A 20728-nucleotide genomic window follows, 5' to 3' on the forward strand; every position below is an offset into this window, starting at 1 on the left:
CACCGCGCATCCTCCGTCCTCAGGGCTGCGCAGGAAGGGGAAGGGCCGCCAGGACAGCCCGCGGAAAGGTGGCGGGATTTTCCCTGCGGCATGGCAAAGCTGCCATATTTTAAAGCTGTTTTACCACCCTGCCTGGTGTCTTTGGGTGCGACTGCAGCACTCCCTCCAGGAAGCCTCGCTCCCCGGGCGCAGCTCACCAACAGCGAGCGTGGTTTTAAACACCGCAGCAGATTTGCAGTCTGGATTAACTTCCCAGCTCTCCAAGAGCAAGTTTTCCGCTGTCACTAGCAAAAAAGAAATCAAACTTCCCTGCAGTGCAGGTTGGTTGCTGCTGGAAAGAAGCGGGAGGAGAGCGGGAGGCCAAGCCCCGCGGGGCGGCTCGGGTCCCTCCTGGCTGCAGCTCGCGCTCCGGCTTTCCGCAAACACCCACCTCAGCCGCAGACGGGTGCAATGAAGACACAAGCAGCAACTTTCACACACCAGGAAATGCCAGTTTTACAGTCTGTCAGAAAACGGCTATGACACAGTAATCAGATTCATTTTATTACAAAACTTGCCATAAAATTCCTTGGAATTCACAATCTGAACTTTGATAGCTGCAATATTTTACTAGTACATAATAACACAGTCTCACATATTTACATTATAATCCTCTATTTAACAAAAATAGCCGTGTTGTACTACTGAATAATGCTTCCAAATATTAGCCTTAACAGTTCAGTACTTTCCCCAGTGGAGTCACTGTCCATGCTCTTCAGCATTTACAGTATTTAACAAAGCAAGAAGGAAAAAAAAAAAAGTGTGTGCCTCATGATTGCAGGCGAATCCCTTTAACATGGTAGGTCTCTGACTCCCACCTTTTTCAAGAGAGATAAAGTGCATCGGAGGGGAAGATGTATACATTATAAAGTATCAGCAAAGAGTTGAAGTATATTTGCAATACTGTACAGAAAATAATGCTAGAAAAAAGGCTCGCTTCACAAACTGCTACTGTACTGTTTTGGCAGAAAATTCACAGGTAGCAGGAAAAAAACAAGCTACCTAAAAAACCAGGACCGTTGATGCACATGCCGCTGTGTGATTGATTTAGCTAGGTGTTTCACAAATCAAAGTGCAGTCGGCTGAACAAAGGAACTTTTTTTTTTTAAAACGTGGCGATGAAGGGCAGTTTCCACAGTCAAAATAACAAAACACGGTTTCAGCGCCAGCAAAAGAACTTCCACCAAAAAAAAAAAACCCGCTCTGATCCTGGCGGATCTGCAGCAAAACAAGCGACAACCCTCTTCCCCCCTTCTAGCTTTCGAGGCATATCAGGGCTCAGATATGTATATCATATATATATATATATATCATATATATATATATATATATATATATATATATATATATATATCAGCCCTGTATATCAGCCCTGACTGATATACAAAATAAAATGCATATGGTAGTTGTTTTGCTTGGTTTTTTCCCTTCCCTTTTTAAAATTGGCATTTGCTGGTACGGCTCTGCAGCGTGTGAGAAAAGACGTTGCTGGGAAAAACTTTGGAGCCATCACTGGAAACCAGAGTACTTCCGCTCTACTCACAGACTGCACGCAAACCAGATGCCACAATTTTTTTGGTTTGCTTACAAACTTCTTCAAATAAAAATAATTCTCTTCTGAAAATGGATGGAATGCATATTTTGACAAGTACAAAAATTATTTAAAATGTTTACTAAATACAAGGAACATCTTGCTATAAAAATAACGGACCCTCCCACCCACTGTCCCCCCCCTTTACATTTCTGATTATAAAATGGTACAGTCTTTTCAGGTTCCTAACATGAAACAAGAAGTAAGGATGCTAGTATGTACACATACAAAACATTTAGGTACTTGACATCTGTAATAACTGCATACATTCAGAGCAAAGGTGTTTATATCTTTATATTTTTTTTAACACTACACAGGACTAAAGAATGAGGAAATAAACCAAAAAAGGGAAAACACTATTTTTTCCTTTTTTATTTTCTTTTTTCTTTTTTTGGCATTCACTCCAGTAAGAAACAACTTCCACCAATTCACAATTCAAGTAGTTTGGAGAGACAAGATTAACTTCAGATGGAATATTCATCGTTGGCTTTTCACTCACAATGCACAACATAGTCATCCTTCTTTTTTATTTCTCTCTTTGAAATATAGCTCATGCTCAGAACTTTTCTTTTCTTTTTTTTTTTCCTTTCTTTAATAAGTGCCAAAAAAGAGAAAGTGATGTATCGTTTTCCTGGCAGATTGCAAGCTGTGCAGCAGAGGGCACTCGTCTCCCTCGCTCTCCAGGCCCAGCCTGCAGCTGCCATCTGGTACACAAACAAATCCCAGCCTAAAAAGTCCATCTGGCGTTCTTCTTTCCGCGGCAAGAGTATCAATTAGTTCAGGTAACAGCTTGTTAAAATAAAAGAAGTACTTGTGTTGCATCAATTGTCCCTACTTAAAAAGTGCACTAAAACAGCAGTGCCACCCTCATCTTGCCCTCTCCTCTAAAATATTTCATTATATTGTTTTTCATCGCTGCGTTAACCAAGGCAATTCATTTCTGTCAGACCAGTTGCCCAATACACGCTCGAACATTTTGCATCTATAAAAGAAGTGAGGTGATGCTCAGTGTTGCTTAATGAAGGAGCGATCCATCTTGAGCTATTAGGCAGCGGTCCCAATTAGCACTGGTTACGGAGCTGTCAGGTTCCCCCTCAACCTGCCTGAGACCTGAGCCTATCTTTTACTAAGCCTTTAAGCTGACCTGTATTGCAGGCCAGAGACGTCCATGGGCCTAATGTTAGTTTATGTCGCGGCCCTTTTGCACTACCGGGATGACGTGAAGAACCTGCTGCCTGAAAATCCAGCCCTGCCTGCACTGTCAGCGTATTCCTCTCGCTGGGGCTACGCAAAACCGGCATACGGCTATGGGGAGAGACCGCCTCCTTCCCTCCCCTGCTGCGCCGGAGCGGTCCACCTTGTTTCAAGAGACACCGGCAGCGCCAGATGCAGGCGAGGGCGGCACAGCCTGACTTGTATCTGAGTTCCTTTCCCTGCACCAAAGGCTGCCACTCGAGTGAGCCTTTGGGAGAGGGGCCGGGAAGGAACAGGCTGGATTTTTCCCATTTTAGTCCTCCAAAAGGGATGCGTCACAACAGCAAATCAAGCCTTCCCTCTTCTGTTTAGACAGTCAGCTTGTCCTGGCCCGTATTCCTAGCAGATTGGTGATTTTGGCACCTACAAAACCAAAAAGTGGTAAAAAAAAAAAATCTCCATTACCGCTAATGAAATTTAGAAAATGACTGTTGGTTTTCTTGGTTTGCATAAACTGTAACGTCTTGTTCTTAGCTTATTTCAAACTATAAGCTTAGTCATGAGCTTTTGTGTGGACAGTGACCAGGAAAGAACAAGCCACCTATAAACAAAATCTGGGAGAGACCCAGCTGCACAAGCTGCAATGCATTTTCCTTTGTTATGCATAACCTACATTGTCATTTCAGTACAGACCAATTGTCACAACAAGGACAAGGAAAAGAAGGTAGATTCACGGGTTTGAACAAGATCACAAAATGCATATTCTTCATGAAAGATTAAATTTGGGGCTGGATCCATCTCTGGTACTTGGGTTCATTTTGTTAACAAAACAATTATGTACCACAAACTAGTCCTGCAATAAGAGACAAAGGACTGATCTTGCAACTACCTCCTGCGGACCTGATCCAGAGGTCATTAAACTAAAGCAGTGAGATTCTAGGGACCTCTTTTCACGTGTGATTTCAATCTTCTTTTTTTTTAATCGCTTCTATAGAGCCTTTTTCTTTAATGCCACAATCTCTCACATACAAAAACAGCCTAAAAATGATGGTTGCTTCTGTTTTCACTATAATAGTTTCCATACGCATATCAATACACTTACATACACATATATGGAAATTCGATTCTATAGAAAGCTTAAAGGACAAGTTGTAGTGTTATGATTGTCCAGATCAAATCTGTGATGCTTTAAAATAAGCTGTAAAAAAACCCCAGCATGTGCCAGATCTGTGTCCCCGTCAGAACGGGTGAGCGATGAGGCCCGGATGCACAGCCAGCACCTTGCACGCGGTGTGCCTGCATATCCACATGCACCCAGTAAGTTATCTGTGAGTGCAAAATTATGCCCCTGTAACTGTTTTGTATGTCCTATTGAACAGAACAGACCTTTCAGAAGCCAGCTTAATGAAACCCATGAAAACCAAAGGAAATCAGAGCACAGGCTCTGTTTGTCCAAGTTTCATCCTGTAACTCAGCCAGAGAGCAGACCAGCTTCACGAAGCCAAGTATTTCTCCCACATGCTAGTTTGCGCATACTTGCTAATGGAAAATAAGAGAAAAGATCTTCAGATGAAAGGAACAGGACCATCTTGGAGAGAAATAAGATCAGCTTAGCGACAAGAATGCTTTTCTTAAAGAGCCGCGCTGCCTCCAGCCTGGGGCAGGGCCACGAGGTGACACCAGTCACCGAGAAGTGACCCGCGCAGAGCACTGGCAGTCACAGCGCGAGCCTGCAGGATTATTCACATGAGGGCACCAGAGGATTTTGGCTTTGCCTGGCTGCGGCCAGCAGGCTGCTTCCTGCTCTGAATAGTTGGTGCTGTACCTCGGGTATCTGAAGCCCTCATATCCACGGAGGAGATTTAATGCCAGACCCCAGGCTCAGCAGGCAGCTGTAGCGAGGAACCACAGAGCGCTCAAGAAGGGACTAACCTTGCCCAGACCTGCAGATGAGGAGGTTTAATTTTACCCCCATGAGGAGCTGCAGTGGAGAGGCTTGCACAGGCAACATCACGCAGGGGTGCACAGATCTGCAGAACTAAGGCTTTCATGTGTGTTACAAACATACCTCTGGGGTCTTAATATTTATGAAGCACTTCAAATTCCCAAGGCATTTCACAGGTTTTATATACAAAAATACATTGTCAACCAGGTCCTGCTTCAGGAAGGCATTTCCATTTGACGCAAGGGCTTAAATACACTCATATAAGACCTCTTGAAAACAACGTGATTTCAGTACAAGTCCAAAATTAGATATAAGTGCTTTTCTGAACAAGGGCGGATTTAAACATTTACCTAAGTGCTTTCTTAAGTTTGGGCTTCCGTGATACGTTACCTGGCCTTGCACTGGTTACCGTTTAACAATGCTCAGACCTATAGAATAACTGAGGAAAGAAATGGAAAAATGTCTGTTCCACAGGTAGAATTTGGAAAATAAGAGCTGAAAGAAGCCTGAGCCAGGTTTGCTAGGACAACTCTTGACAAGACCACAGTATGGTAATATGTAAAATTAGCCCCCATAGCTGAGCACTCTTCTTCTGTCGCTAGCCGGCAGCAGATGCCTCGGGAGCACGCGCAGCATGATCCTCCTCTGCAAATGCTTCCCTAGCTCCTACCAACAAGGGCAGGGTCTCAGTTACATATCTGCTGTGATGCACATTTGAGCACAGCTCCCTGTAATGCTATTACTGGGCAAATGACCCAATTCAGAACCAGCTGCAAGTTTCACCTCCTGCCTCAGCTTGCATTTTTACAGCCTCTCACACAAGTGTGGACTTTGCTTGCTGTGCTGTGCTGCAGTGACTCCATTATGGCAACAGATAATCGGTCAATCTGCCCACTGGGATTAATTTCATTAAGTTTGTAAAATAAAATGGAGATTTTTCAACAGCTCCTCTGGAACGGAAACAGTACTTCCTAAGGCCAGAGTTTTGTTTGATCGCTGATCTGCCATGGACCGATGCTAAAGGACTGCTGATAGCTCAGACATCCCGTTACTGATGCTCCTGCGACATGTAACGCCCAGGCCTCAGCAAAACTGGAAGGTGTTAGAGAAGAAGTAAGTTCTCTGTAGTACCAGGGGGTTACTTTCCACAGGGAGACCTGGCTGCATATAATCAGTTTCTCGCTTTGCCCTGCGTTATCATCTGAGGTGAATTTCATTCCTGTGTGAAAGGCCAGTATTAGGCGTATGCACCACTTAAATCCCATTTCAGCATTATTTCCAGGGCTTAAGTGGAGCTCACGTGGTACCTTGTGCAAACTCTCTGCGTAGGGGTGAATTTCACCATCAGTTCCCCTGACGCTATGGGCGTTTCACGTAGCAACAGGGAATAGAGAGGACACTAAAAAATATGAAAAATATGATTATAAACCCACAATTATTGGCAAGAGTGATCAAGGGCAGGCACACAGTCTGGGACTATCTCTAACTTCCTTTTTAAACCAAATAGATCTCTAACGGTCTACATCTCATCATTAATTAAAAAGAGATGTCCTTTTGAAAAGTTTATAAAAATGTAGTGGCACGTTTCTGAATCATGGTTTTGAAGTAGTATTAGCTTGTGTTCCTTTGCCTCAAACTTACCCTGCAGTTTATGGACTGGGAACATTAAAAAACTGAGCTATAAAATTAACTGAGCTCTAACTGGACCAAAAAGCATGGAGACTAATTTTTCCTTCTTCCTATAATTAAAAAGAAGCTACTAACAATTTTAGAGATAGTAGTAAACACATTTGTTCCTGAATAAGATTGAACAGGCCCAGTTTTGTCTGGGAGTTAGTTTCCACAGCTAATGCGTAAACACAAGGAAATTAAATGGAGCACAAACCCTCATATTGGCATTTTGAGATGCTGCTGTGACACAATTAAGTGAAAATATTTGACCTCTCTGTGAAATTTTGATGCAAGCTGAATTGTTCAATCTCCTGACCTACTCAGGAGGCTGTAACGTGATTTCAACCATCTGACTTGCCAACAGAAACCGTTTACTCTTGTGTAACAGTAAGCTAAAAGTCCTTCTTCACAGCTAAATGTTTTGACTGAAAAATGAAATTGTATACTAAAAACATGACAAAATAAGCTTTTCTCTCAAAAACGTCATTCAGGATGGACTAAATAATAATTACAGGTCATTGTTATTTAGATGTTTTGGTTTATGTTACTTCTGTTTGTTTCCAAATTTCCTCCCCAAAATTTTTTGCTGTACATAGTTCTATATAAATTGCACGTATTCTGCTATGCTTGTGATAACATTAACAGGGACGCTGAAGGCAAGGAAACACCTGGATTCTTGTGTTTGATAACGCACAGGCAAAACTGCAGTTAAAAAATTAGAAATGAAACATATCAAGCAAAAAAATAAAACAAGAAGTAAACATTTCATCCAGCTGCCTCTTGCTTCTTTAGCAATTTTTGACACTGCTATTAGCATCTCTAGACCCTTTCTCAGAATATTTCTGCCATCCTCATAATGTGCAGCTGTTAACAAGCACCCTCTGGAACCCTCTCAGACACTCCTTTGGCCTACTGGTCAGATTTTGGTCTGTAAAATTAAGAAAATACACAGTGTTATACGAGATCTTCTTTTCCAGCTACTGAGTTGTGACTTGAAGGAAGGCCATTAACGTATTGACAACTGCTAATAGCCTAAAAAACAGCAAAGGATTCCTAGGACAAGTTAACGCTTCTCTTTCTCTCCCTCATATGGTACCAAACTTGTTTTGAATAGAGCTCTACTTAAAAGCCAACATAATGCAGTTTTAAATAAAAATTCAGCAATCTCTGTTAATTCAGAGCTCTCCTAAAAATACAAACTCTCAAAATACATGATTTCCAAGGCCCCATTTAACAAAAGCAGGATTCATATTAACACAGGGTGCTGAAGCACTATCCTTCTGAAGCCACGTATACGTCATGCAGAAATGTCAAGGCAATAATAAATCCTGGAGTCAGATCATGAAGTGACCAGTGGACGGGAACTGAAATTTCTGGATTGAACTCTTGAAAAAGTTGGGGTCAGTCAACAAAAATATAGTGTCCGTCCATAACAAACTATAAACAAACAAACAAACATACATAGGTCTTAAAAAAAACCAACAAAAACCCGATTGAACAAGTGTAGAAAACACTCAAGCTGTCATTTCAGTTGCGTATTTATGAGCCACTGAAGAATTGCATGAATGCTCTCAAGCACATGGGTAAACGGGAAGCTTTCATCTTCCATGTGAACCAAACGAACGTGTAGATGATGAAACTGCAACCAGGCAGACACAACTGTTGCTATTGCTTTTCGTGACCGTCTCAGAATGGAGTGTGCTGGAGTGACAGTGCTCTGGAGGTGTGTGCATGACTGGTCCAAATCCTACAAAGCTGACTCGGTCCCTCCCTGTGACCCTCCCCTGTAGTTTAGTGTCGATTTCTGTTTGTTTTTCAAGACTTCACCTCTTCGCAGTCTTGATCAGTGGAAAGCTCCACGTCAGACAGTCCAACCTCCATTGCCATAATCAATGAAATATCTGAATCACTGCTGACTGCTGGCTCCTGTTCATCTGTGAGGGTAGAAAATACAGGAAAAGGGCATTATGTTCATGTCTTTCTGTCAGTGTATTACCGTTTTTTAATTGTGCAGACGGGACCTAAAGGCAGATCCAGGTTTCTCCACCGCTGAGGTTGTGTTTAGATTCTGAGCTTTGCTCTTGTTCAATATCTGTCTAAACCATTTCAAAAACATCACAAAGTTTACCTCATCAGTAGTGAGAAACAAGAAAAGGAGCTGGGATGAGCAGCACTTTCATCTCCTCATCCTCCCACGGCTCTCATTCCAGGCCCTTCATCTCCACAACTCTCCTCCCACCCCAAGCACTTCCCGCACAGTCCCCTTCTGCATCCTCTCCATACAGCCACTCTGCTTTCCCTTCCCTCATCTGTCCCACAGCCTGGAGGGAAGAAACCTGGTACACTACTGTCTCTCCCAAAAGGGAGGAGGAAGGTTAAGGACAAAGTCTTGGGCATGTGGGACAGCAGGCCATCAGAAAAACATTTATAGCAGGAAAAAATGTGCCCCAAACCTCATTGGGTGAGAATATCTCTATTACTGGAGGCCCTTAAGGGCAGGTTAGGCAAATTTCTGGAAGGAATAACATGGGTATCATTAGTTCTGCTTCAGGACTAGACTATTTGCCTTCTCAGGTCCACTTCAGACCTGTTTTCTATTCACCCTTTGCTTCGATTTTCAGAGACCTTGTAGGTTCCTGATCCAGGACCAAGGAATCTGCCTTAATCCAAAGTGACTGCGAATACATTAAGAGTCAGATTATTAATGTTCACCCAACTGCAAATCCCAATAAAACTACAAGTGCAAGAGAAATAACTTATTTTCGGTTTGATCTTGCAGCCCTTACTACATATTTAGCAGTGGGCAAAGCCAACAGATTATGTAAAGGCCTAAAAGCTAATTTTATTTCAAGAACAATCCAGAGAAGCAGAGTGCACTGTCTCTCTGGGGAGATTTTCAAAGGCACAAAAATCAAAGAGGCGGCCGAGTCCCAGGGACAGTTTAGGACTTGAGAGAAAATTTGATGGCTCATATAGTCAAGTGGTTTAATTAGAATGATGATATTTATGTTAGGACAATACAATGTATTTAAATCTGTGGCAGTTTTTCCTTTATTTTTCAGACACGAGAAGCAGAGCTTGATTGATGCTGAAATGTCTAAAAGTTGAATACCTATGAAATAATAAATAAGAAACCAGGAAATAATAACTCCTCACAGTTTAATTATTCACTTGAAGCTAAATGAGCACAATTAGTCTCCTCTCAAGAGCTACATGGCTTTTCAATTGGTTTTACACAAAAAGCATGTATTTACTTGTACTGTGATTAGATGTCATGTGCTGGAGGGAAAACTTCAGTGGACTCTGTATTATTCATACTGAAAGAGCAAACATGTTCCTTTAAAACCTTACCTGATTTTCACCCTAGATTATTTTTGTACTTTTTTGACTGCAAGATAAATAATTAATACACACGGCCTCTTTATATCTGTATAATATTTTCCTATCAATATCACAGGTAGTCAAAAGTTTCAAGGCATTGCTTCTGGCTAGAAAAGTTTCTCCTGGAGGTGAAGGAAGTACTTACCAACCGACTGATATACAATGCAGACTACAGTGGGCTTCAGTGACATTGGACTGTTAGGTGAATTGTCAGATCCAAGAGTGCTAAAGCGAACACATGCATCACAGAGACCCAAAACACCAGATTTAGGGTATGAGCTCCCTGAGCCAGAAAGACGTAGTTCCAGTCTACCGGATTATTAATCAGCCCCCTGTAACTACTACAATTTTTAAAAACGACGACAATGGTGATTTAAATGTTGACCTAAGAGCAAGTGTATATTAACATTATGGAGTTCCCAGGGCTTAGCCATGTTAAATAGCTGCTTGGAGCACTCTGGAGAGAAAGTTGATTTCACTCTGAACCGGATGTGCAGGAAAGAGCAACTGGCTGAATTGTGTGAGTTGGCCAGAATTACGCTGCACAGGCAGGCTGAGCTGCCAATACCAAATGTCACAGTGTCAAAGGAGAAGTGTTACGGTGCTGAAATGTTACTTCAAGAATTATTGTTTCTTTCAGAGCTGCACAGCAGAAAAAGATCTCAACTGAGTTCAAAAGGGACAGATAGAACAGAAGTAGATCTGCAGCTCACCGACCAGCTTTCTAAGCCTTTTACGTACAGAGGCACCTGAAATCTTTCCAACTTAGCAAACTTCAGTTTTACATTTAAAAGCTGTATATAATTACAGGAATTCTTGGATCTTAGTCTTTCCCAACTGCAGGTTTTACAGTTTGTCTTTTTTGGGACTGAAGTGCAGGTCAGTAAGAACAATGGACAAAGGATCCTAAAAATGCCCATCCTGGCATTGCTTCTCTAGCACTGCAAAAGTGCCTAGCAACATGAATACTGCATTTTCTGTGCTTGCTAACCGTGCAGCAGTTTAAAATCCTAAAATGTCAGCCTGCTATTTCAGCAGACTGGGGAGAAAAACTCGGCTACCACCACAGCTTCAGCAGAGTCATCACTGGTGTTCCTCTGTAAGACACAGACAACACAGGAAATTAATGCATCCCTCAGCATGCTCTTGTAAACACAAGTCCTACAACTGTCTGCAACATACACAGGATGAAGACCCCAGGAGGCTGCAGAAGTTACACCAGACATGGATCTATTTTTGATAACTCTAGGTGCAGATCTGGCTTTAAGGTCTACTAACTGTCTCACTCTGGCTCCCCCACAAGACACAGACTTTCTACACTTTTTTCTTTTCTTTTCTTTTTTTATTTTTCTTTTCTTTTTTTTTTGCCAGGTGTACAATAACCTGAGCCAGCACAGTTAATGAAATTTGTAAAAAGTAAGCAAACCTCAGCTAAAGCGCAAGCGCCAGGAGCTTACAGCTAAAGTGCAAGTGCCAGGAGCTTAGCCCACATGTTGCATCCCTGGTTTTTTGATCCTATTTTTGATTACAAGGCTTATAAAAATCACAGGACTTCTACAGAACATACCTGATTCACTATTAAGAACTTTTAGGGCGTTTTTTTCAAGTTTTGTGAGATTTGGTGTTTTTCTTAAAGCCCTGAAGTCAGGTGGAGATCTCAACTTTCAGTGAAGATCTCAGCTTTCACAGAAAAAAAAAAGCTTAAGAAGCAAAAAGAAAATAAAGATAATTTTTCTTAAAATCCCTTAATTTTTTGAACAGCTTTCTTATGGAATAAAGGACTTTTGATTTTGGATGTTTGAGACTGACAATTCTGTCTGATAACATGCATTATAATATATCCGCTGCAAGTTGCAGTGTATCATGCCCCAGGCATGCTTTTTAACGAAGCAAAATGCACTTCCTAAGCTGCTTTTCAGGCTGAGTGCTAGTGCCTACAGCAGGCAACTGTAGACCTCATTGCCACAGTCCTCTCACGTCAGCAAGAGAAACACTATCCACTATATATGCTGCCTACTTCCAGACAGACCTTTTCTCCCCACTTTTATTCTCTGACACACATGCGCTTGAGAAAGGCGCAAAAAACCAAAGCCTTTCTCTAGCTAATGTTACCTTAAACTTAACTGCACTAATGCATGGTGAATATCACCAGACATGGAACTGCCCTACGTAACAGTGATACAGTCCTTACCTGTTGCAATGTTCATTAAGCAATATTCTTATTTGAGTATAATTGCAATTAAACAAGAATGAAAACAGTTAATCGTTCTGGTGCTTTAAAAACAGTAAGACTGCACACTAGTACTGGTTATCTAGCACTACTGATAGTCCTACTACTTTGAATATGTGTATAGCTGTCATACACTAATAAATGTTCCAAAATAAAAAAGTTAAGACACACGGGTTTCTAAGAATTTGATACTGTTGGCAAGAGTCTGGGGGGGACCTAAGCATCCTGCGGCAAGGGAAAAGTGCATTTACAAAAACATTCATCTCCCATGTGTAGGTAAACACATGGACATGGACACAAATCTGGCTACAGTTGCAGTGACCCAATCCAGGACAAGGATCAAGCTCATATAACTGCAGTGGGTTTTGCACTCCCTGGGGCCTAGTTCCCGGTCACTGGCATATCCCTTTCAAGGGGGCCATGCTGCACACGTTACTGCGACGCCCTGGACACCCGCAGCACAGCATTACTCCCCTCATGCTGCTCCTGCTTGCCCCGAGGGCTGAGGCAGCCCCGGCTGCCCAAGCCCCAGGCACTGGAAAAGCTGCAGAAGCTGCTGATTGAGCTAATGGAGCCACAGTGAATCTGCACCCAGCAGATGAACAGAAAAATAAGAATACTGTAAATCTGCATACAGCAAAAGCTTTTCAGCATTGAATGGAAATAAGGTTTGCCTACAATGGCAGACTTCTTTCTGGACCTTCAGATAGCTCTCTGCTATTACACCTATCTGTAAGCAGAGAAGTATTGATTATTACATGTCAAATGAAAGCTGTCACCAAGTGTGTAATTCATCTACTGAAAGTGTAACAAAAGCCAGCAATCTCCTGCTCTTGTGGATTAACAACATGGGCCAGAGCAGTAAACAAGGCAGTTGGGAGTCAGCCTCCATTCCCTCTTTCTTATCAGTGGTCTGCGAGCTAATTCAGCATTATAAGGAATCGAGCTCTGCACGGCACACCGTTAACTGTTGCACAGAGCTGTGCAAGTGCTAATGATTTTCGTCATCTTATGATAGTCATGTGAATCAAGCAGTAAGAAAAAGCTGTTACAGTGCTACTGACTTCAGTGTAATCTATTTGACTAGCTATACAAGGCTGAGCATGTAGCATAAGAAACAGCTCATGTTTTGTCCTCTGATAATTCAGTCTCCAATTCTTGACGGTTAGATGCCCGACTTTGAGGAGAAACGTACAAGTATTGATTTCTTCATCTAATGAAATATTTAAAAAATTATTAGTTATTATACCATCCAGGTCAGATCCTCAGCTGGCAGATGCTGTACAGCAGATAAATGCGACTCTGTCTAAAACCTGATTTTGATACTTCATACACAACAAAAATTGGGCTTCATTTCACTGTTCATTTCACATTTTCCCCACTGTGAAATTTATCCAAGTTTAGAACTCTTTACTTCTGATGACAGAACTAAACCAAAATGTGAAATCTTGACTGACAAGTATACCCTCAGATCTAGACAAATACTTGAAATATGTGCTCGCATGAACCTGATTCCACCTTGGGACTCAATTCTATTTTAAGAGCATTGTCCCCAGCTAGATGTGTCTAGAAGCATTTTGCACTAGAAGGAACCAGAAATCTGGCCATCTCCTAGAGCTCTGAGGACTTGAGAAAATGTACCCAGGGTCATTACAAGCACTGATATGGGGCCTTTACCAAATCAGATTCTGGTCCATATAAAGCCACAGCGACCTGTCAAGGCAAGCAAATTTTGTTTCGAGTATAACAACAGCTAAGACACTCTTCATTGCATTTGATTTATGACAGGGAGGGAGGAGATTGTCTAGAGCCCTCTATTTTCATTTGTATGCTCAGGCAAACTGTGTGCTGAAAATACAATCTGATTACCTCCAGTGAAGCAGAGGTATGTTCTGGGGCTCTGACAGCAGCCTCTTTCCATTGAAAAAGAAGTCAGTGACACAGAAACAAAGTCACTTTCTTGGAGCAACTCATCATATTTCTGCTAGGCTGCGCTGGCTCAGAGGTAGGTCACACACAGAAATGGTGCACAGGCAATACTGACGTGCAGAAATTACAGCTAAGAGCCTGTGCCCAATTCCCAGGAGAAAACTCTACCCAAGAACATACTTTACTGATGCAGAGTTTATTGCGCCCTCCCAGTGCAACCGTGCCACAGCATCACTTTGCTGCTTATGTCTAAGAAAAACGGAGTGGTTCTGTAAAGTTAGTACATCAAATAGCAACTCCTTCCACAACAGTATCTATCAAATTTCTTGTATCTCTAAGACCTTCTTCTATAAAAATGCTGCAGATGATTAAAATTATTTTCAAATTAATTCTCCAGTATTTCATATTGGCTCCTTGTATAAATAAAGTCCTCAAATTATTCTGTATCATCTTGATAATCATAACACTTTAGAAGAGGCCATAACTGCACTAACAAACCAATGAAATAAAATGTACAGAGAAAATGCCTATAAAATCTGCAATGCAAAAGAAGCACTGGAAATATGTTTGAGAAAGGGTTACAAAAAACCTGTTATTAACATGGTCCTTTTGTACATAGAGGCTAACAAAATGAAGTCTGCCTGGCTGCAATTGAGAACAAAGTTCCGGCAAATATTTTATTGTTCTTTTCTAGCATCAGAGACTGACCTCTTTTAGCAGTAGGAGGAAAAAGTACTTGAGCAAGGTAAGTGCTTTTGAAAGGAAAGGGTAGAATCTTTTCCAAAAAAACAAGACAGAGCTCTGTGAACATACTAATGGCAATAGGGCTTCAACCAGGGGATAAGGCAGACAGATGACTTCTGGAGCACAAATGTTGCAAAGGACACCCAAACATCAGCACACCAGAAAGAGCCGAGCACCACGACCCGACCAGATTCCTTCAAGGCAATATTTCAAAAGTGTGTTTAACTGGATCAAACCTCTCAGAGGCCGAGAGACTTGAAAGATGATCCTGGTGAGGATATAAAACTTAAGAGACACTCCCAAAGCAACCTTGCTTTTTTTTTTTCTTAACTGAGTGAAAAGACAACAAACTTTCTTCCCTTAATCTTTCTTCAGGAGATACATTTTAGGAGACCATATAGCATCTCTTTAAGAAAAACAACCAAAGACATAGTTCTCCATCTTCAGACATCCTGCAGCACAAAGGGGTAACCTCACCATCATTTTAGAACTGAGCTGCTAAGTTGGAGAGATGTGACTATCCAAGGCATTCACTAATTCTGAGTGCCCAGATGCTATGTGATGCTATCATCCATGATTTTTCAGTGATAGCATTAAACATTGTATGCACCAAGTATACCTTCTATTACTTCAGGTATAGTCGTAAGTACCCAGTACTTCTGGAAATCAGATCCCAGTATTTCAAGTCAAACATCTGAAAACGAACGGCTACTACCAACTTTCTGAAGCCTACATTTGGAGTACGTCATACTTTGGAAATAAAGTTTAATATCAATTACCTGACAAGATATTTTGTCTTTCGGCAAAACCCATAAACCCATTTTCATAAGCAGCATGGAATGTATCAGCCCCCAACTGATCTATCCAAAAAAGAAAGAAAAAAGTCCATCCGAATAAGGACAAATGATATAAAACACATGGAGTAGACAGCAAACACATTTACAGAAAGCTGAGCAAAAGGAAGAGAACACATACCTGATGTTATAGCATGGAGACAGTTAGGCCTGATTGGTCGGAAAAGCCAAAGCCTATTCTTCATATCTATATACATATATATATACACATATATATACATATATATGTATATATATATGCACGCACACACATACACACACAAGTATATATAAAATGAGCTTATACTTGTTCTTTGGGATTTTGTCCATGAATCTGAACAGTTTGAAAGACTTCGAAATTCACAGCAAGTATCAACGTTATTTTAGGAGTCAACACTTGGACATTTGTCTTCTGCCTCTAACAGGCTGGCAGACATTCTGGGAACTCTTGATCAGCTACTGTAAAGCGGAACTGTCAACCCTCTCTGTGATATGTTGGACACTCTTCTGCCAAGCATGATACAAGAACACCTAGTATCTTTGCCTTGGTTATACTTTCCTCTCTCTCCTAACTCTTATGGGTCACACATTCATTATATCCCTGCCCTAGGACCAACAGAGAAATTTCCTATGCAGCCCAATTATTGCAACATAATTTTCCCTCCCCTTGCCTATTGAAAAGTCAGTCAAAATATGATTAAAAAAATTGTCTGAACGGTCAATGCAGTAGTCACCTTAAGGTCTCTTGTGCTGACTTGTACTTTCTCATATCAGCTAATCCCCATATTCAAGGTCCTTCACAGTTTCTCTTCATATCTGGTCTTATTTCCTACAAAGTATTTTCTTCCATCTTTGTCTGGCCCATTCTGCATTCCCACACTTTCCCATCGTTTCATTGCCAGACAAGAACCCCTCTACTTCCTTCACACTAGGGCAGCTGGCCTCTTAAATGTTTGCAAAGCTGTTTTACCTTTCTCCCTCCAAGCCCTTCCGCTGCCTGGAAGGGTACAGCGGCAGTGGACTGAGGCACACACTCCTTCAGTGGCCATCAACAGTGGTAAAAGACTGGACCAGCTGGACCTCTGGTCGGGACCAGTAAGTTCTTCTGACGTCCACAGTAAGTTTCAGAAATAAACCTGGGTGCATTTCATTCCGTGCACAGACAGTTAAAATGATCATTATTTAGGACTGGTGAAATTACTCATGTACTTGAGTCAAAATCAGGAAATGAGATCTGTCATAACCAGGGAAAAGATTCAGAAATACTGAAGCATGTGGCTTTAACCATGTGACAATTCTGATTCTTAACTCTGAAAGGACCTTAGCTACATTTGGTAGTAATTTTAACACTCAAAAATCTTTGATTCTGAAAGGATCTTAGCTTCTTTTTGTAACATCCTGCCATTTCCTCACCCCCATCTAAGAATTGCAAGAAACATTAAATGAAGTTTTCCATTTCATGTTAAACAAAACATCTAACTCAACTCCTCCCCAAACTCACTTCCAAAAAATCTCTTGGGCTCACAATGAATTACAAATGCTATTATCGTGCAATCCCAGCACTGTTGCCAACATCCGGTATGCAGCTAATATTCCCTGATCATTTCTAGTATTCTTCTATTCATTTTTTGTAACTAGATCTTGTTTCTGACTTAGCTGAAGTATAGTTTCATGTACGAGCAGCCTGATAGAGCCAAGCAGCGGAGGTCCATCTCGCCTGCCTTACCCACCTCTGCCCCTGCCCAGGGCACACACTCCTGCCACTTACTTTGAGTCAGTTCTGCCATTCCTTTGATGAAAATTAACCTGAAATTTTTTTTTTTTTTTGCTAATTTAGCAGCTGAGTAGGCTGTCTTAGCCACAAGGCAAGTACTGCAGTCAACTTGGGGAAAGAAACAGATAGCAAGGGGAAAGAAAGGACAGCAAGGAAGTCCTCTTGCATTCAGCGTCTGCAAGCTGTCAGTGTGTCCCTGCTATACCATGATGCTACAACTCTAAACTGTCAGGTGTGGAACAGGGACTACTTTTTTATTCTGTTTTCTTAGCAGCTGCTAAATGACCAGGGCTCCTTGGTGTTGCCGCAAAACAAACAACATTAGGTGATAAATTAAAAAACAATCATGCTTGGCCATGTTAATCGTGTGTAAGAAATATTAATAGGATTTTTTGGTAGTCAAGGTGAGAAGCATGGAGAGATATACACCCTTTGAATAGTGAGCAAAAATCTTTAATCGCCAGCCATTTAAAAATCTGAGGTGATGGCAGGCATGTGACAAAAATAGGGTTAAATGCCCTACATACTAGCATGTATTCTATGGTCTATGGCTTACTGGCAGACTATAATATAGAGAGTTTTACACCCAAAAAGTATAGTCACACAATTAAACTGTGTGTATCACAATTTCCATGGGCTACACTGGTGACTGCTATTGTGACTGAGCTTTCTTATTTATATTTCAAAAACCTATGTCAGCAGCATGCTTTGCTTCCTGCAAGCCTGAAAAAAAGAAAGAAATTACGGTCTGACTCAGATACATAATGTACTGAATTGAACAAATGAGCTTGTAGCGGTACAAGAAACTTCAGTTCCGTTTTGCTCTTAAGGAATGCATGGAAGAAACACCTTTTCAAGGAGCGATTTAGAGATGTTCTGGCCAATATCATGCAAATCCCTTGCAATGGTCATACCAGAGAAGTATCACAATACCACCAAGCACAGTATAATATTAAACGAGAAGACTCAATGAAAGCGAGTGGTTTCCAAAACCTTTTTCTCCAGTTTGACCATGCTGTCGAGCTGTGACCTCTCCTTGGGGGACTCCATGGCAGAAACAGGAGCACAAAGTGATCCTGAGAACACTTCTTCTCAGGCCTGCAGCTCCCGACTGTCCCCACCAGCAGAGCAGCTCCGCTTTGCTCTGGCACTTTGCACCATTGCTGCTGGTGGAGAGGAAGAAGGAGAAGGAAGCTCAGCCCAGCTCACCTTCCTCCCCATCGGAGCAACAGGAGAGCCAGGCCCTGAGCACTGGGGTGGCTGGGGGAGGCAGAGGCTCAGCAGGGCATGACTAGGATGTCACAGCGGACCTACAGAGCAAAGCTTGGCTACGCTATTGTAGAGAGACCAGATTATTGTAGCTTTTCTTGAAGGATGGTAGAAGCTTCTCACACCTACTTTTGCTCATATACCATGAGTTCAAGGTGGATACTAGCCAGTGAAAATCTACATAGGGGCAATTAATTCTGAGAACTTGTTGCAAAATGTAAGCTGCTGTGACAAGCGGTAAAAAAGCCATTTTTGGTTAGTCGCTACGAACTGCTTCCTCAATTATAAGTATGCACACAGCTGCAACAGAAAACAACAGCTTGCTTTAAAGGCAACTCCTGTTAATTCTTGAATGAGGGGGTTGAGACAGTTCGTGTCAGTCTGGCTGAGTTTGTCTGTCATGGCAGCATCTGCATGATTTTCAAATCTGTCTCTTTAAATATCTTTTACTGCATAAGCTCTCAAGAAACTAAGGTCACTAGCAAGTCATAATATGAGGGGATCGTATGCTGAACTTTCCAGAGTGGCTACAACAAACATCCTCATGCATGGATATCACAAAAATGCCTGTGCATGTATTAGAGGATTTAACTAGAACACGCAGAAGGAGGAAATGGCTGAAATGCTTAACAGTGGTGGAATGACACGAATGAAATGCAAGCATATCTTCTCTCTAATGCACACACGGCCAAGACTTCCCTTCCCAGTGCTGGTAACGCTGAGTTCCACCTGGGATCGCCAGGAAATCTCCCAGATAAAGAGGCAAGTCATTAGTTCAGCAATTCCTAGGCTCTGGAGTATTTTGCATGTTATTATGAATCCCTTCTTCACCACGCATGTTGGTAATGGTGATGCTTGGCTGAAATTTAATTTCTTTAGAAATGTCCATATTAGCAATTTCACTCAGGGATGTTTTTTCATTAAATGTGGAAAAAACCTGCATCGTATGAGGCCAAATGAAAAAAAAAACACAGTGTTGGTGGAGGAATCCACGTACGGGACAGGGTTTACATGCCCTCTTTACTGACATCACTACCGAAATGCAACTTTTCAGCGTATATACTGTAAGGGTAGCCTTCCTCTCCATGCAGTATAAGGAAACAACATGCCTGAGAACTGGCCTGGCTCTTGCAGCGATAGCTTCAGTGCCTGAAGCAGGGCATAGCTGAGCTGCAGGGAAGCAATCTGTGGGATCGCCGTGCCTAGGAAGTCTGGGTAGATCAGTAAGGCATTTAGTGGTCATCCATCTACACAGATTCACCAGCTTCCTCATCATCCAAGAGCTGCCCGAGAACAACAGACACTTACAGAGACCATAACATGGTAACACTTCCTCTGCTCCCTTTTTACCTCTGATATCTCACAGTGAAATCGGTGTCTTGCCTCCCACAAGCTACAGGCTGACTTGTAGGATCTGGCCCTTTGAAAAATGTCAAGGCCCTTGATAGAGAATTTTAATCCAATCACTGTATTTGACTATATCTAGTCTCCTGTTCAGTCATTACATATGCTCACCCTATTGCAGGACTGTCAGGTAAATGCCAAAAGAAACTGGGGAAAATAGGACCAATGTACACTGCTTAGGTTAAAGATTAAGTGTCTCAAGTTTATAAAACAGAAAATACATGACAAAAACAGAAACAACATAAAACCCAGAGAAAGTACATTCTTGAACTTTACAGGACAGTCTAACCTGACTTGAATTGGACATCTTAATTATCTGTTTTGTCATAGGCCACAGCTTATCTTCTTACTGTATTTCGGAAGACAAACACGGGTTTAAGTACAACCTGGCTTCAGAAAAATCTCTTGTAAAAGGCAGAATCATAGAGCCTTAGCTGTACTGTGCCTCAGTGACTCTGTAACAAATCTCCCATTCAAAAGCAATTCCACTGCTTTTTGGTTGTCAGCCTTACCAATTCCACCAGGGATTGGAAGCTGCAGTCATCCTTGATGGTGTGGGCATCAGCAGCAATACAATATTCTGCAGTTAGGCCTGTTGCATGTATCAGAAGTAAAAACCTAAACAGATGACTAGAGCCATAATCTATAGCTATTCTATTTCTGCTATGCCAAGATGGGCAGAACAGCAAAAATCACCCTTCTTAAAAGGTAAACAGACATTTTT

General features: G+C 41.7%; 1 protein-coding gene across 2 annotated transcripts in view; it reads right to left on the reverse strand.

Annotated features, from left to right (window-relative positions):
* Nucleotides 1–526: 526 nt before the first annotated feature.
* Nucleotides 527–20728, reverse strand: part of RNF150 (ring finger protein 150) — a 131711-nt gene continuing 111509 nt past the window's right edge. For both annotated transcript variants that reach the window (XM_068942122.1, XM_068942121.1), the window contains exon 7: nt 527–8374. In XM_068942122.1, the coding sequence (XP_068798223.1) occupies nt 8256–8374 (119 nt within the window). In that variant the 3' untranslated portion in view covers nt 527–8255. The remainder of the gene's footprint in view (nt 8375–20728) is intronic.

Source organism: Struthio camelus, chromosome 4 (genome assembly GCF_040807025.1).
Source record: "Struthio camelus isolate bStrCam1 chromosome 4, bStrCam1.hap1, whole genome shotgun sequence".
In the NCBI taxonomy this organism is placed as follows: domain Eukaryota; kingdom Metazoa; phylum Chordata; class Aves; order Struthioniformes; family Struthionidae; genus Struthio; species Struthio camelus.